The sequence below is a fragment of the Olea europaea genome, unplaced genomic scaffold (genome assembly GCF_002742605.1).
Source record: "Olea europaea var. sylvestris unplaced genomic scaffold, O_europaea_v1 scaffold1461, whole genome shotgun sequence".
In the NCBI taxonomy this organism is placed as follows: Eukaryota; Viridiplantae; Streptophyta; class Magnoliopsida; order Lamiales; family Oleaceae; genus Olea; species Olea europaea.
In genome coordinates, this window is record NW_019232161.1 from 70085 (window position 1) to 88539 (window position 18455).

Below are 18455 nucleotides of genomic sequence, written 5' to 3' on the forward strand. Positions count from 1 at the left end.
ATAAACTTACGTCATCTCTGCCACTATAGTAATTCACTCTGTCAAAAATAAGTTTATAAAAAAGAAAAATCGCACATTCTATTTTATCTAACCTCTCTCTTTTGATAATAATAATAAAATAAATCTCAATGATGCTTCCAATTAATAAGAAAAATTAGGGCAAAATCAAAATTATAAATATGAAATTTATAAACAAAAATTGATGAAATTTTAAACTCTGGGGAAGCTTCCTTATGAAAAATAGAAAGCAAAAAATGGGAAAAAAAGGAAAATTTTAAAATGCAAGAATCCTCTTGGTGGGTGCTTTTAGGTAATGGTAGATAATTAGAAAGAGGTTAATAATCCACCTGGAAGGCACATGATTTATGTCCATATTCACATGCCTGGCATGTTCAATTAGACCTTTCTTTGTGTACATTTAACTTTTTCAATGTAGGCCAACCAAAGTTTACTGATCAGACAACTCATATTGGTCCATGTCACAAGCCCTTATAGTAATCAACTTGTTGGAATTTCAATGAAATTTTTCTCTTGGATAGTAATTGAATGTGCCATTTTTTACTTTGTTAACAAGAGTAAAAACTATGCGTCGACCCGATTAAATTGATTCATCAAGTCATCTTACCCCACTCCAGTCCCACTAGTGTCATTTAAAGTTTTAGATGTTGAACGTGGGACATATTTATTTATTTAAATTGAATTTTTAACGTATCATCGTGTGCAAGTCGGATTCAAAATTTTTCTTCAATATCCTGATACATTCACAGGTTTCAAGAATAAGTTGTGATGTGAAAAGTAAGAAAATAATTTGGTCTTTTTTGTGCTTGGATGTAACAGTTAATGATCATGTTATTCTTGTATTGATAATTTGCATGTGGTGTGTGGTCATACTTTTTTGCTATATATAGTGGGAATATAGTGGAAGTAAAGTATTGTAAAGAGAGATGGCTACTTTACAGAAAATGGGCTGAAGCATTTCAAGAATTCATTCTTTTGCTGTAAATCACAAAATTTTATGGATGCCTTTTCAAAAAAGTAACTCAATTTGATGGCTACCATTTACAACTTGAGCCATTTGGACATCTTCTTACTCAACTTGTTTAGATAATAAATATCCAACTATTTTTTTTTTTTTTCAGAAAACATCTCTTTCAATTGTTACTATAGTCAAGATTAATTTGCCGAAATATATTGTTTAATAAAGTATCATAACAAATGAAAAGATGGAGTACGACTGTTGAATTATCAGAATCACTCAATTACAAGGCTTTTGCCAAAAACATAATCTCGTGTTTATTTAGAGGTGACAATTAACAAAGTCAAGTTGGCTCAGTCCTTAAAACCCAAGCTCAGCTCATATCCACAAACAACCTTTGCGAGTCAATCCACAAGTCAGTTCGAATTTTTTATTCTTTAAGAATTAATCAAATAAGTCAAAAAATAAGCCGATCAACAAGCTCAAGACGAGTCGGCTCGACACTGCTCGTGAATAAATTTCGAGCTAGGCATGGACCATAGCTCAACTCAATGGGAGCTTGAGAGACCCATAGGCCGAGACGAGACAAGACAAGACAAGCTGAGTTGGAAAGCAATTTGACCTATTTGTAACCTCTATCGTTTTAAGTAAAAAAGTGTGTTAATGGGAAAATTTTGAAAAAGTTTAACCACAAGTACTGTGTTTAATATTGTTAGTAATTGTAAACTGAATTCCAATCTTCCTGATAGATTTATTTAATTAAGGATATTATTATTTTTTTTTACTGTCAATTTAAAGATGTTGACATGCCAGCCTCATTCAACTCATACATGTAAATTTGTTTTTATTATATATAGTTATTTTATATTTAATTTACAATTATCACTTCATAAAAGTCGCTGTTTAATTCTATATTCAAGCAAACAAATTGTACCAACTGGAATTAATTTTATATTTAATCACATTCTAGAGTTAGCAAGGATCTTTACCTGACAATAATTAGATTAAATAATTTATTTTTTTGATCTCTAGAATCTATCTGATGCTACACTAGCTTCTTAATTCATTATTTATTTTCAGATCAGTAAATTTTAAAATCCATTCATTAAATATTCCTTTCCCACCACTTTTTTAATCCATTAGTTATTTTGAATTTTGCAGTTTTTTTCATGAATTTTTAATTTCCTTTTCTACTTTATTTTTTCTTTTTGTTAATTAATTGGTTGTGCCACTCAGCCATGTGAACCACCTGTAATTGGTTAGTCATCTCCAACCCTTGTACCATTTCACCATTTTTTTTCTCATTTTGCACCAAATATTTGGTTAAATCCCTCTCAACCCAACGCCATAATTTGCATCAAAATAGTGTAAAATGGTGCAAATGAATAATACTGCACCAAATATGATGCAACATTATTAACTTGTATCATTTTGCACCAAAATAATAAATTTCCTTTTTGCCCTCATTTCCATGTTGAATCAATTTTTTTATTAAGGGTATTGTGTCATTTTTTTTGTTATGCAACAAATTTTAATTCTTAATTAATTATTATAATAATAATTATTTATTATTGTTGTTGTTATTAATTGTACCACATTTTTAAAATTTATTAATGTATTCAATCTTTTAGTTAATGAAACATAATTATTTATTTAGTAATTTATGTCGTAGTAAATTAAATAAATAAATAATTTTTTAGATAAATAAATATTTAAGAGTAAAAAAAAATAAAGAAAATAATTAAACATTGTTCATTTGGTGCAATTTTTGGTGTAATGAGTTGGAATGGTTTTCAGTTCAGTGTAAAATTGTGCAAAGCTTACTTCAAATTTTGGTTCGGAGTTGGAGATGGTCTAAATTCCTTTACAATGAGATTCCAAAACACCAAAATGCATCATTTTGCACCAAAATAAGTGCAAACCTCCTCCAACCATGTAACATTCTTCGCACCATTTTGGCGCAAATGAAGAATGTTGCATCAAATACTACTACTACTACTACTATTATTATTATTTGTAATAAATTTTAATGATATAATGAGTAATAATTCGAAGCATATTACATTATTTTTTGTTTTAATATTATGATATTGAATGTAATGTTTTCTTAATTGTGGAATTTGTATTAAGTGTACTGCTTTTTTAAAAAAAAATATTAATGAATTTAATATTTTTGTTTTTATATAGTAATTAAATAAATTTTTATATAAATAAATTATTAAGAACTTAAAAAAAATTTTAAAAAAATTATGAAACGTTGTTCATTTGGTGTTTTGGGTTGGACATGATTTTCAATTTGGTGTAAAATCTACCCAAATTTTGATACAGCTATTGGAGATGGCCTATTATAGTTTCATTAACTTCATAGATTCATAATGTTTATCAATTTTTCAATCATACAATTTATCATTTTTATTAAAATATATCAAACTTTTATTAAAAGCCATGTCACACAATCATAAACTTACAAACAATTAAACATGTTGAGAATTAGAAACCCTAATTTTTCCATCAAAAGTAACAAAATCACAAATAAAAAATAGACACAAGAACACATAATATTTATAGAAGTTCACTTCAATTTGAGATTTTATCCTTTTCCATCGTTGCATTAATTCATTATGATTAAAAAAAAAATCCCAAGAGAAACTCATACGCATTATCCTCTCTCTCTCTCTCTCTCAAAATAGTAACGCAAAACACTAATAACAACTCTCTATTAGTAAGATAAATTGACACAAAATCGAATGAGGTCGATCCACATAATGATTAGCACAGAGACAATAATTAAACTCCATAACTTAACAAAACATTGTCTCAGAATAAATAATTGTTCCAACTTCAAGTTATTTAAATTTAGCCTTCAAGACTTCAACACACCCTTTCACATATATGTAATAAAAAATTATGTTTTATCTCAAACCTATCAAGTACATAATTTTAATACAAAATCAGCAACAAAACTTGATCGTATGACTTCGACCTCCTCTTATATTAGGCTAATCGGTCACATCTAAAAATGATAGCAACTAGATACAAGTCACATTTTGGATATCATAGATCGAAACTGGAATCAGTAAAATCGAGTCTAACAAAGTTCCACTATTATTCACTCACGAAAATTTCACTACGTCAAAATTCTATTAAAAAATAATTAACCACTACGTTTATCTTTGGACAAAAGTTTATCTCGTCTCTAACTACTTAAACTTCTAAATAAAATAATTTAACGTTTATTACAATGCCACGTAGCCGGGGGGGGGGGGGTTGGTTAGTAGAGACTTGTAGCATCCGTAAATGAAGAGGCATATATAGTGGGGAAAGCATCTCTAACAGCTAGAGAAGCCCACAGACAGCGAAGCAAAGACAAAAAACAAACTAGTAAAAATGATGTTTTGTAACATAAGCAACTACAGTCTGTCTGTCTATACATACACATTTTTATACGTATTTACATTACATACACGGTTATATGTGTATATATAGAGAGAGAGAATAGACAAGTTGTATATACTATTCTTAGAGAAAGAAAATGTGACTAGTCTTCTCATCAATAATTACGTACCTTTCACCTCTTTCTCTCTCTAAAATTGTGAGCGGTGCGCATTGTGCCTTTGAAGTTTACTTACTTTTCGAGCTACTTATTCGCCCTCATTCTTTTCGTATTTTACTGATATACCCTTCCTTAAACCTAAAGTTTAAATTAGACTTGAATTACCGAAAATGCCCCTAATATTATTTGTTATTCCCACTTCGTTTCTTCTATTCCCAATAAATAATTAATTTCTAATAACATGGTAAGAATTCGATTTCGCTACATGATTTTTTTTAATTAGATTTTGAATTAATAATTCATTTCGATAAGAATTGAGAATCGGACATAATCAGTTAAATATATTTGTGTAATTGTTGTTTATTTATGCATTTAATGGCTTCTTATTGGTTGGGTCCACTTTCTGAATTATTTGTGGGTCGGTCCATTATTAGGGTAGTTACTGTTTAATTATTTTAATTCTGTCACCGTAGAGTAATTAGGTTATTTGAAATTTCCATCACAACCAAACTAGTTCTGATAATTTATCTATATATATTTTTTTAAACAAACTATCGTAGATATAAATAAAAAACAAGTTATAACTGCCCCCTAGGGCACATCCAAGTTGGCGGAACAATCACATTGGGGGGCTCTGGAACCAAGTGTGGGGGAGTTCGATTCCTGGTTGGAGCAGCCAAGTGATGTAATAACCAGAGAAAGGGTTGGAGCAGCTTGGTGATGTAATAACCATGGAGGAGGGTCCCTTTGGGGAAGGAGTAAAAGTCATGTGGGAACCTGAGAACCAACAAGGGTACAACCTGCGATTTACCTCCACTAGTCACTGAGGGGCCGGGGGCTAGAGGTCCAGGATTTAGTCCGGCTAAGCTGGGACACCTGGGTTATCAAAAAAAAAAAAAAAAAAAACAAGTTACAACCTTAGAAGGAAAGTAGATATTGACTTTCGAAAATTCTTGACAATATTACTTTTAATCTCATTTAATTTTCGTAATTAAAATGAAAGGTACTTTTAACGCCATGAGAAATTTAAAATGAGGACCTAATGATAGTCATGAAAGTTTATAATTTAAAACAAAATCACAAAGTTCATGTTAATAACAGTGTGAACGGGCCTCTTATCACCACAAAATTTGATGTTAACTTTTGATGAGTCGCGACCTTTTGTGACCTTTAGCATCTTTTATTTTTGTTAATTAAGACGAGATGCACTTTTAACGTAATGACATTCAAAAATGAAAAATTATGAGAAATTATAATTTGAGACAACTTATTAAGGGTCTGTTTGGGAGCGATTTTTTCACACAAAAAATTGATTTTTAGACCGTTATTTCACTATTTCAACCGTCATATTTGACTTTTTCTTTCATAAGTGGACCCCACTTTTTTCCTAACGGTCAAAAAATCAATTCTCAAAATCACTCCCAAACAGACTCTAAAACTCGACTCTATCTATTCAACTTTTAATGGAGTAGAGTAGTCGACTCTTGGTCGAATCATGTGACCTATGTATACATTTTCAAACAGAAGTCTACTTGTGTCTATATATCTATGCAACACACCTCCAACAAATCCCAAAAAAAAAAAATAATAATAATAAAAAAATAATAATAAAAAAAAATTACAGGCAATACCTCGAATTAAATATATATTAAAAATTTTCTAATGAGAAATGATGCATAAGATTGATCCTGGCCGTTGAATTTCAATCCATTTATTAGGGTTAGGTCTGAAACCCAACTGGAATTGGCCAATATTTACTTCTACTCATAAATGACTTTGTCTAACTAGATTTAATTTTAATATGGATCCCACTCCAAAACGACCCTTAATTTTCAAGCTCCAAAGCCTTTTTCGTCAACCCTCCATAGACGTGGTGGCTTAACCATCATACATCGAACTAATGAAATAAAGTCTACCGATCAATATAAGAATTAGACCAATTAAATTCACCGTAAATGTAGAAACTCGTCTAAAACCCAGTCGAGTTATAAGCCAATGACCCAAAATTTAAAATACATTATAATAGTTTGAGATTCGGCTAGTACATGTTCAAAATTGGTCGATTTGCTACGAAGCTGTCAATGTCATCGTAAATTTCAACCCCTTTTTATCCTAATTCAAATATTTAGCTCTTGATCTTTTACATTTTTAGGTCAATGATTGAGTCAGTTTTCAAACCATTGAGATCAATCCTCTATTAAAAACCCAAGGGTATTTTGGACAAAAAGATCATGCAATGCATATGATTAATAAAGAAAATTAAACTTGATTGGTATCCATGATTAATGGGAAATACATGTGAGGGGTAGTATGGTCATTTCATGTACAGCCCACAAGCCATTGAAAGCCAAAATGCTTAAAAAAGCAAAGGTGGCCTACGTGGGCCGGCTTTTAACTACATTTAGACAAAAAACCATCTTATTATCCTCATCATCACCATATGCAGCTGTTGCTTATCAATTTTTTTCTTTTTTCATCTCTCTATACATACAACTATAGATACAAACATTTATAATTTTTTTTTTCTATTCATATATATGCGTGTGAAAATGGTATATGTATAATTTTTATTGTTACTGTCGTTCTTTTGAAAATTTTCTTGATTGAAAAAAAAAATGGTAAAGATTCCTCAGATAAAAAGAAAAGTATAAAAAAAAATGTTTTCTTTTTAAATATTTAAGAGTGTGAGATTGACAGGCAGATCCCACCGAAATAAATTATTAATTCACCACATCCCATCTTCATAAAACGCACAGAATTCACCATCTTCGAGATATATTTTTTATTTTTCATCTTGGAGGAGTGTGGACAGGGACTCCGCTGTAGTATAGATGATGTTGGGTGTTTCAGGGATCATGAACAGCTCAGGTGAAGGTGGTGGCGCCGCACCACAAGGTCACCAGAGTGGCGGAGCTAGCGCTGGAAGTAGTGAAGTTGGCGGCGGTGCCACCTCGATTCCTGGTGGGTTCAGTGAAGAAGATAAGGCAGCCGCGGCTGCAAGAATGGAGGAGAATGAGAGGAGTGTCGGTGGGAACCGGTGGCCAAGACAAGAAACAATGGCTCTGATTAAAATTAGGTCTGATATGGCTGTTGCTTTTCGAGATTCAAGTCTCAAAGGTCCATTATGGGAAGATGTTTCCAGGTAAATATGTTTATGGATTGAATTGAATTGAATTTTCATTGTTTTTAGCGCAAGGCACGCATTCACACACAGCTGCCATAGATTTCATTAAACTCTTCTTGAATTTGCTGTAAAAAGTACTTATGGATTATAATTCCATCGAATTATTACTTTTTGATTAAAGGGTTATTCTCTTTCAGTTCAATTCACAATAATTCAGCAGCTTCTCGGGAATTTAATTCATGGTTTTCGCTTCTTCTTTAATTTTTTTTTTTTCCAAAAATAAAATATTTTGAGCTGTTTTTGCAATATAATTAATCTGAATCTAGATTTGGTTAAACAATTTCCAGCCGATTTTAATTCTTTCTTGTTTTATCTCCTTATTATTGTTGTTTGAATTAGTGAAGTTAATTCTCTTTGTTTATTTTATGTGTTTAATTATTAGTATTAATGACTTTGTTTTATTGGAGAATTCGAGATGCGAACAGATCATGTTTTTTCTTTGCAACTTTTGTTATCAGAAAAATGGCGGAGCTTGGATTTGAGCGAACAGCCAAGAAATGTAAAGAGAAATTCGAGAACTTGTACAAGTATCACAAGAGAACAAAAGAAGGCCGAGCTGCGAAACCAGACGGCAAAACTTACAGGTTTTTCGATCAATTAGAGGCTTTGGAAAGCAATGCTCCACAACCTGTATTGGGGCGGCCTCAGCCTCAGCCTCTGAGTATGGTGGCGCCGCCACCATTGTCGGGGAATACTAATCTGCCAATGCTGGCCGTTTCAATTTCAAGTCCAAATCCAGTAAATGTAGCACAAAACCCTGCAGCAGCAGCAGCTGCTGCGCAAAGTGCAAATAATTCTACCTTATTTCAGCCATTGCTACCACCACCAACAATGAATACCACCACCACTACTAGTACATATCCTCCTCAAAGCCATACTTTTCAGCCTTCTAATTTAGTATTCTCAAATTCTTCTTCTTCGACTTCATCGGATGAGGATATACAAAGGCGACGTGGGAGGAAGAGAAAATGGAAGGATTTCTTTGAGAGGCTGATGAAGGATGTGATCGACAAGCAAGAAGAACTTCAGAAGAAATTCTTAGAAACTTTGGAGAAACGAGAGCGCGATCGAATGGCGAAGGAAGAGGCTTGGAGGGTGCAAGAAATGACTAGATTGAATCGGGAGCATGATCTTTTAGTCCAAGAAAGATCAATTGCAGCAGCTAAAGATGCAGCAGTCATTCAATTCTTGCAGAAAATAACTGAGCAACAAAATTTGCAAATTCCAATCAGTAATGCTAATGCACCTCAGATGCCTATGCCAATGCCAATGCAGGTACAAGTACCAGAAAATCCCCCGCCACCACAACAGACGACAGCACCACCACCACCACCACCAACACGACCTCCAGCTCCAACACTTGCACCGGTGGTTGAGACGCCGACTAAAGTTTTGGATACTCCAACAATTGATAACAATGGTGGTGAAAATTTTATTCCGGCGAGTTCTTCCAGGTGGCCTAAAGCTGAAGTTCAAGCATTGATTGATCTTCGAACAAGTCTTGATCTAAAGTACCAAGAAAACGGACCGAAAGGGCCTCTCTGGGAGGAAATATCAGCTGCCATGGCGAAGCTTGGATACAATCGAAATCCAAAAAGATGCAAAGAGAAATGGGAGAACATCAACAAGTACTTCAAGAAAGTTAAAGAGAGTAACAAGAAGAGACCTGAGGATTCCAAAACGTGCCCATATTTCCACCAACTCGATGCTTTATACAGAGAAAGAACCAAGACCGATGCTTCATCCAATCCTGGATTTATAATGAAGCCTGATCAAAATCCAATGATGCCCATAATGGCTCGGCCCGAACAGCAGTGGCCTCTTCCCCAGAGCCAGTATCTGCACCAGCACCAAGATTCTGCACCGGACGATCATGGGAGCGAGAATGTCGATGAAAACGATGATGACGAGGGCGAGGACGACGATGAGGACGAAGGTGGGAATTACGAGATTGTCACAAACAAGCAGCAGTCTTCAACAACAAACACAAACACAGTTGAGTGAGTAGAGAGATAAAGAAAGAGAGAGTTCGTGAGAGACAGAGAGAGAGAAGGGAAAGGGTGGCTGAGTTGTTAAAATGAGGTAAGTGGGCGGAGCTCTTGGTGGTGGGACATAATTGCAGGAGGTGTCAGAGGGGCGGCGGGGATAAGTGGTACAGAAAACCGGTGGGGTGGCAGTGAAAATTTTGAAAGAACAAAGGTGAAAGTGAAACACATGGGGTGGGGTAGGTTGGGTATAGAGGTTAATTTTTCTATAAGTTAATTTTTATAATTTATTTATTGATTTTGGAAATAAATAAATTGAGGGTGGGGGAAAATAGAGAGTTTCAATTTAAAAAACAAATAAGGGAACAATGTTTGCATTTCTTTTCTTTTGTTTTTCTTCATGGGGTGTAAATGTCATGAATTATTAATTAATTTCATGTTATTTTTCACCTGGATGTTTTCAAATTTTCTTTATTTGGATTTATGGTTTTTTTCTGAGTGTGTTTAATACGTTTATATTTAGTCGACATGGGACTTTTAGTTACAAATCTTCAATAATTTTCCAACAAACGCTATCACTGCATGATGGTCTCCGCATGACATTTTCTGTTCATCTCCTTTTAAGTCCCTGTTTGTCGTCCTTTAATAAATTAAATTGTTTGTTACAGTAACATTCTTCACCACGCATTCATGCAATAAATTTATATACAAATCAATAAAGTTTCTTTAAATTTTAACCACACATTTTTCAAAAAATATTATTCAAAACTCTATAATTTCTTCTATAATGGGAGACAAACGGGCTCTAACTAAAAATATCACAATACACTAGTGCACTTACAAAGTCAATATTATCATAGGTAGAGCTGGGTACGGGTCGATTCGGTTCGATTTTAAAGAAAATCAAATTGAACCAAAATTTTCGGGTATCTAGTAAATGGAACCGTTGAGTCCAAATATAATTATGAAATCGTTCGGGTTCGGTTCGGTTCGGTTTCATACTATAATTAATTTTGTTAACATTTATAACAACATTATATAAATACAACTAATGACACATTCAATAGTTTTGGAATGTCAGAGACTAGTAGACTACCTTATTCAAATGATCGCTACGGTCAAAACTTCGGTCAGCGGAGGTCACAGCATCGGTCGACGATTGTATAAGTTTTGAAATGTCAACGAGGCTACAAGAGTCGAGACAGAGTTATGCACTTTAATGTAGGTCTTTAGGATTATTTATTGGGTTTAATCTTGTTGGGCTAAGAAATGAAACAATAAAAGGGTAATTTGGCAAAAAACTAAGAAATTAGAAATGAAACAAATTATTGAGCCAAAATTTTGGATTTAAAAATTGTTAAATTGTTAATTTCTTTAGAATTAAAATTAAAATAGTTTGATTTATTTAATATAAAAAAAATAGGAAGATTCGGTTCTTGGTCTAGAATCGAGAATCGAACTGTACCCGTCGATTCTTAATTCAGATACCCGTTCGGGTATTTAATTTGACAAGAACCGTCGGGTTCGATTCGGTTCGAGAGATTTGCCCAACCCTAATCATGGGAACTCAATTTCGACAGGTGAACGTTATCATCTTGCCATTGCAATTAATTGAAGCCATGGCTTTATTCAAATTTTCATACACGTATTAAGATTCATCTTGCGCTTTCACGAAGTCAAGTTAGAGTACTTGTTCTTAGCCAACTTATTAGAATTCAGGGCTATATCTCAAAAAATGAACATTTAGATAGAATACTCCAGTCCCTTCGTAAATCAAAATCATTCTCATATCTAGTCGAAGTGAGACGACACTTATCACTCGCAAGTCTCGAACTCAAAACATAACCGACAACTATTGCATTGACTATATATAGAGGTGTCATAGACCCGAGCATATTAACTCAATATCTTATCTTTTCTCACCTTAGAATTTTGTATATATAATCCATATGTTATAAATCTACAATATTAGACATTCGACCAAATATTCTACTTTTGTTGATTCGACACCTAATATTTCACTCGAATGATTAGGTCTAGGCAAAAAAAATCGAAAAAATCAACCGAACCAATCAAATTGAACCAACTCGGGTCGGTTCGGGTTGGTATGACTTAGGTAATTGGTTTGGTTTGATTTGACTTTCTTTTAAACAGAACCATGATGAGTCGATTCAGTCATAGTTTAAAGTCTCAAACTGCTAGTTAACCGAACCAATCCAACCCACTTACGTGTTCACCTTTTTTGTTTTTTCTAATTTAAAAAAATCAAAAATCAAAAGATAAACTCTAATCTCATGAGTATATCTCGATTCCCTTCAATCTATGATGTTGCCAATAAGTAATAACATAGAAAATTTTCTTTTACAAACTTATTATGTTATATTTAACATTTTTTCCATATTCTGGCTGTCAGACTAGATAATACATAAAAAAGCAATAAAAATTTTAAGTTTTTTTGTTTATCCGTCTTTATTAACGTTATTCAAAACTCTATAATTTCTTCCATAATGGGAGACAAACGGGCTCTAACTAAAAATATCACAATACACTAGTGCACTTACAAAGTCAATATTATCATGGGTAGAGGTGGGTACGGGTCGATTCGGTTCGATTTTAAAGAGAACAAATCGAACCAAAATTTTCGGGTATCTAGTAAATGGAACCGTCGAGTCCAAATATAATTATGAAATCGTTCGGGTTCGGTTCGGTTCGGTTTCATACTATAATTAATTTTTTTAACATTTATAACAACATTATATAAATACAACTAATGACACATTCAATAGTTTTGGAATGTCAGAGACTAGTAGACTACCTTATTCAAATGATCGCTACGGTCAAAACTTCAGTCAGCGGAGGTCACAGGTATAAGTTTTGAAATGTCAACGAGGCTACGAGAGTCGAGACAGAGTTATGCACTTTAATGTAGGTGTTTAGGATTATTTATTGGGTTGAATCTTGTTGGGCTAAGAAATGAAACAATAAAAGGGTAATTTGGCAAAAAACTAAGAAATTAGAAATGAAACAAATTATTGAGCTAAAATTTTGGATTTAAAAATTGTAAAATTGTTAATTTCTTTAGAATTAAAATTAAAATAGTTTGATTTATTTAATATAAAAAAAATAGGAAGATTCGGTTCTTGGTCTAGAACCGAGAATCGAACTGTACCCGTCGATTCTTAATTCAGATACCCGTTCGGGTATTTAATTTGACAAGAACCGTCGAGTTCGGTTCGGTTCGAGAGATTTGCCCAACCCTAATCATGGGAACTCAATTTCGACAGGTGAACGTTATCATCTTGCCATTGCAATTAATTGAAGCCATGGCTTTATTCAAATTTTCATACACGTATTAAGATTCATCTTGCGCTTTCACGAAGTCAAGTTAGAGTACTTGTTCTTAGCCAACTTATTAGAATTCAGGGCTATATCTCAAAAAATGAACATTTAGATAGAATACTCCAGTCCCTTCGTAAATCAAAATCATTCTCATATCTAGTCGAAGTGAGACGACACTTATCACTCGCAAGTCTCGAACTCAAAACATAACCGACAATTATTGCATTGACTATATATAGAGGTGTCATAGACCCGAGCATATTAACTCAATATCTTATCTTTTCTCACCTTAGAATTTTGTACATATAATCCATATGTTATAAATCTACAATATTAGACATTCGACCAAATATTCTACTTTTGTTGATTCGACACCTAATATTTCACTCGAATGATTAGGTCTAGGCAAAAAAAATCGAAAAAATCAACCGAACCAATCAAATTGAACCAACTCGGGTCGGTTCGGGTTGGTATGACTTAGGTAATTGGTTTGGTTTGATTTGACTTTCTTTTAAACAAAACCATGATGAGTCGATTCAGTCATAGTTTAAAGTCTCAAACTGCTAGTTAACCGAACCAATCCAACCCACTTACGTGTTCACCTTTTTTGTTTTTTCTAATTTAAAAAAATCAAAAATCAAAAGATAAACTCTAATCTCATGAGTATATCTCGATTCCCTTCAATCTATGATGTTGCCGATAAGTAATAACATAGAAAATTTTCTTTTACAAACTTATTATGATATATTTAACGTTTTTTCCATATTCTGGCTGTCAGACTAGATAATACATAAAAAAGCAATAAAAATTTTAAGTTTTTTTGTTTATCCGTCTTTATTAACTTGATTTTATTTGTTAGACAATAATATTTATAATATAAAATTATTTGATTATTTTAACTCTTGTAATTTAAGTGCGCCTAAAACTCTAACAATTGTTTTAAAAAAAATAATTTGGACTAATAGTTCAAACCGAACCAAACTAAATCGATTTGATTCAATTTAAGAGTTAGAGTGAATTGGTTTGTGTTGAAATTTGCCCAAATCGGCTAATTTTGTTTTAATTTCGAGTTGGAGTTGAAATTGACTCAAACCAGACCGCACACAGGTTTACGTTTGGTTGAGCGTCCTTCGACTAGCTACTTGCATACAAATATAGATTCATTGTTCAATGAGCTCAAAGCTAATTCCAAGCTTCAAATCAATAGAAAGGGATTTATATGTTGACTTTAATGGTTGGAATATTGTTTTTTTCCAAATTTTAAATGGTTGGTTCCAAATATGTTGTCCTGTTTGGCTCTCATTATTTTCAAATTTTAATGGTTGGAATAGTGTTTTTTTGAAAAATGTATGGTTGAAAAAGAATGGAATATTTTTTGCTTGTAATATTATTTTATGAAAGATTGTTTGATTGAAAATAAGAGAGAAAAAAGAATAATGAGAAAAATGGGGCCAATCGGGGCAAGTGTGGTGGGTACCTAAAGGAGATATTTATTTGATTGTGTGTTATTTATTAACTTAGCACAAAGTTTTCAGCGAAAGGTGAAAAGACATCTCAAAACATTATTGGAGTTACAATATAATTGACATTAATTATTACAACACGTTTGTCGGTAATATTTTGACAAAATAATTAATATTTTAATTATTTAAAATATTGAAGTAAATCCTCCGTAATATATACCTTATATCTTATTTGGTATGTACCGTGTGAGATAATATTAAGCCTTTAAACAATTGTTTGGCGAGAATTAAAATCAAATTTTTAGTAAATTTTAAAAAAAGTTGATGAAATATATAGTGAATAAAATTTTATACCCATGAAATGTGCAGTTAAATTGATTGTTGGTTTTGATTTAAATTTTAATCAGTGCCAAATAAAAGTTAAACAAAAAGGTAAATTAAAATGTTATATAAACTATAGAAGCCCCCAGTAAATTCCAAGTCATATATCCAAAGTCGAATGAATTTTTAAGAACGTTGCTTGAGCTCCATTCTTTCACAAAAAAATATTTTTAAATAGTAATACGACATTATTTCAATTACACATTTTTTAATAAAATAATATTAAATATAAATCTAAAATTTTTCCACATTTTTTAACAATACATTTTTCATCAATCTACTATTTCAAAATACATTATTTCAAAATAACGTGGCTCAAACACACACCTAATGTTTAGTACTTCGTTCTAGACATAAAGCTAATAAATATAGGGAAAATTGCAGCTTAAGTACCAAACATTTTGTTTATTAGCAGACTTTGTCCAAACCTTTCATTTGTGCCACTGGAGGTACCAAACCTTTTAAAAATTCGCACCCGAAGTTCAAATGGATGGAAAGACCGTTAGTTGACCAAGAAAAATTAATTTTGACCTATTTTGACCAAATAGGAATGGGTAAAATGGTAATTTGATAATTACAATATTAAATAAATTGAACAAAAAAAAAAAAAAAAAATCAAAAAAAATAAAAAATTTAAGAAAATAAATTAAAAAAGGGTTGCCCTCTTCAACCTCCCCTCTCCACCCCACCCCACCCCACCCCACGAATTCGAAAAAAGGGTTGTCTTCTTCAAAATTAGGAATCAAAAAGGAAACTTTTACGAAGGTGTAAGACGTATATATACACAAACAAATTAGCTCACTTCAAGAACCAAACAAGAATCATTACTTCATGCACAGGTCACACATATCTTAATTGCATACAGAGGATTATAAACTTTGTTTTCTCCTTTTAGAGAGTGCAATAAATGGCTTCTACAGAACCATGGCAACAAATGGCTTCTCTAAGGAAAAAATCGGACCTAACCCTTATTTCCAAGGTCCGATAAGGGTTTCTACGAAGTTTTCTGGTTAATTTGCAAGAAGTTTTGTTAGGAACAAAGTTATGGATTGTGTTTTTGGCAATTTCTTCTCCATCACAGCTGACTGTAAAAATTTCGGTGGGGGGGCCCACAAAAATTATCAAGTGGAAATAGTATACAGGGTAGCCGTTAACGCTTAATAAAAGTCTAATCATAGGAGAAAATTCTAACGTTATCTGCAGTCGCCGTTATTATTCTTATCAGACTTACATATTGGGCCCCACATTAATTTGTAGCTACAGTCCTCAAGCTTTACTATATATGGTGTTTCTATCAATTTTTCTTTTCTCCTACATTTTAGGTCCTTGATCCGTGCAAGTTGGTCCCCACGAATTGAAAGTATAACCTTTTCTATCGAGTTGTTTGTTTATCACATTAATTTATAGCTAAAAATGAAAAGAATAAAAAAAATAATAAAAGAAATCCAACATCTCATCCCAACTCCCAACCTCGAACATGTTGCCAACCCCACGAGGCCATGACCCGCTCGATCTCTATTCATGTTTGCTCATCCTCACTTCTCTTTTGCTTCGTCCCCTCCACCATTTCAATTATTTACATAGCAATCTTTCTAGTTGAAATTTTTTTAATGAGTCATAACAATTTGAGAATTCGAGAAATTAAGATTGTGGGACAACCATTAGTCTTACCTTTCTAATTAGATCGTGGTAATATAATAGCCTCTAATTTCTAGTCATAGGTAGGGTGATAATTGAAATTGGTAGTTGCCAAAGCTGTCAAGACGCTTTTATTTTTATGCATAATAAAGCAAAGTGCTTGTAACTTGTCCATGTGATGTGTTTAAACCATGCTTTACTTATAATTCATCTGGAAGGATTTAATAAATAATTTAATTTATAAGTAGATACAATCATACAAATAAGTTAAGAACAAGTGGACAGTACTTGTAGATTCAGTAAGATATGTGTGGTTAAAAATAAGGGTAATATTACACGTATATCAAAGCGTCAATAACGGTGTCCACCCCTCTCATATGGAGAGGTAATTTAAATCGAAGTGGATCTCTTTTCATGTGAGGGAGTGAACACCGTATTATGTACAAATATAATATTCCTAAAAATAATATATGATCTAAATTTTTTTTTATCTCATGAATAGCATGCTTGAGCTAGAGGAACGACACAACTCCGAACAACCATTAAAGTGGAGATATTGGGCCTCCAAATGCCAGGCCCAGTAACGGGCCTACTTTACGCATAGAATCCAGAGAATACTACAGACTTGGATCGTTCAATTTTAAAGCCCAAAATGATGAATTCAATTAGATTGGGGCCCAATTAAGGGCGTGGGATGCTATTGCAAATTAAATTTATTTTTATCCTCATAGTGATTATTCGATTATTTTCTTTGTCAATATTTGATAATTTTTCACTAATCATTCATATGTAGCACATATATCCATGACCTCGATTGGCAAGCCACTGGAGGTGGGTCCACATGTATCGAGCTTTTGCCATGCAGGAGTAGCGGAATTGAGCTAATTCGCTTAATTTTACACGTTTAATATGCAATACTGACTTATTGGAGAAAAATTAGATTTCTAGCATTAAATGATCGCATGAGAGACGAATTATTTTACAATTTGAAAAATTACCGAACTTTCTACAACAAATAAGCATTTCAATTACTCGAAGAAGTCCAGCATTATATACTCTAAATTATTTTAACTTTTATTAAAATTGTATAATTTTGACAACAATTATTATGTTAATAGTGTAGACACATAGATGTGGTAGGGTTGTGAATAGTGCTATACATGTTCTTGTAAAGTAATGGTTAATGGTGTGTCCAAATCACATGTTTTATTTTGGAAATCAGATGTCCAATTTGATCATTTTTTTTAGGCCAACAAGATCAAGTTAGTAGTCTCGAATTTAGCCAAGTTAATAGTATACTAGACAAATTTTTAATTGTCGTGGAACCAAGATGGTAGGGTGAACACGATTCAATCTGAACAATTTTTAAAGTATTTTCAAACCAAACCATTTTTTGTGTTTCAATTTGGTTTGGTTTCAATCCACACGTTTATTGACATAAAAATAACATATTTTAAACAAGTGAAAATATTGGCATGAAATCTCTATATAACACTTAAATTAAAACATTCTAAACATAATATAAATATATCAGCCTCTATCCAAGTATAAACCATTAAATCAGTATAAGTGTTCAACCATAAACTTGAGCCGCTTATTCATTCTTTTTCAAACAGATAAGAAAATATCATCATAAATTATTATTTCCCTAAAAAGCAAATAGAACCCTCTAGCTTGCTTATTCGTTCAAGAGGAGATTGTCCTTATAAGTGCAGAAAATAGTCCCAAATCAAGTAGACACAATATTAACTTAGATTCATAAACAAATTTGGTTAAACTTTATTACGATGAAATCCAATTCTTAGTAGAATAATGTTATCTAGCACCAATAATGCAAGAATATCAATTTATGTGGCATTATGTGACATGTTTAATTAAAGAATTATGTTTGGAGTACATTTTTTTTTTTTTTTTTTACAATATTGTTGACACCATG

General features: G+C 32.5%; 1 protein-coding gene across 1 annotated transcript; it reads left to right on the top strand.

The window, feature by feature from the left end:
• The first annotated feature begins 7176 nt into the window (after positions 1-7176).
• Positions 7177-9738, top strand: LOC111376152 (trihelix transcription factor GT-2-like). Its single transcript, XM_022999096.1, has 2 exons — positions 7177-7671; positions 8172-9738. The coding sequence occupies exons 1-2, from the start codon at positions 7361-7363 to the stop codon at positions 9715-9717; spliced, it is 1857 nt and encodes a 618-aa protein (XP_022854864.1). The 5' UTR covers positions 7177-7360; the 3' UTR covers positions 9718-9738.
• The last annotated feature ends 8717 nt before the right edge of the window (positions 9739-18455 follow it).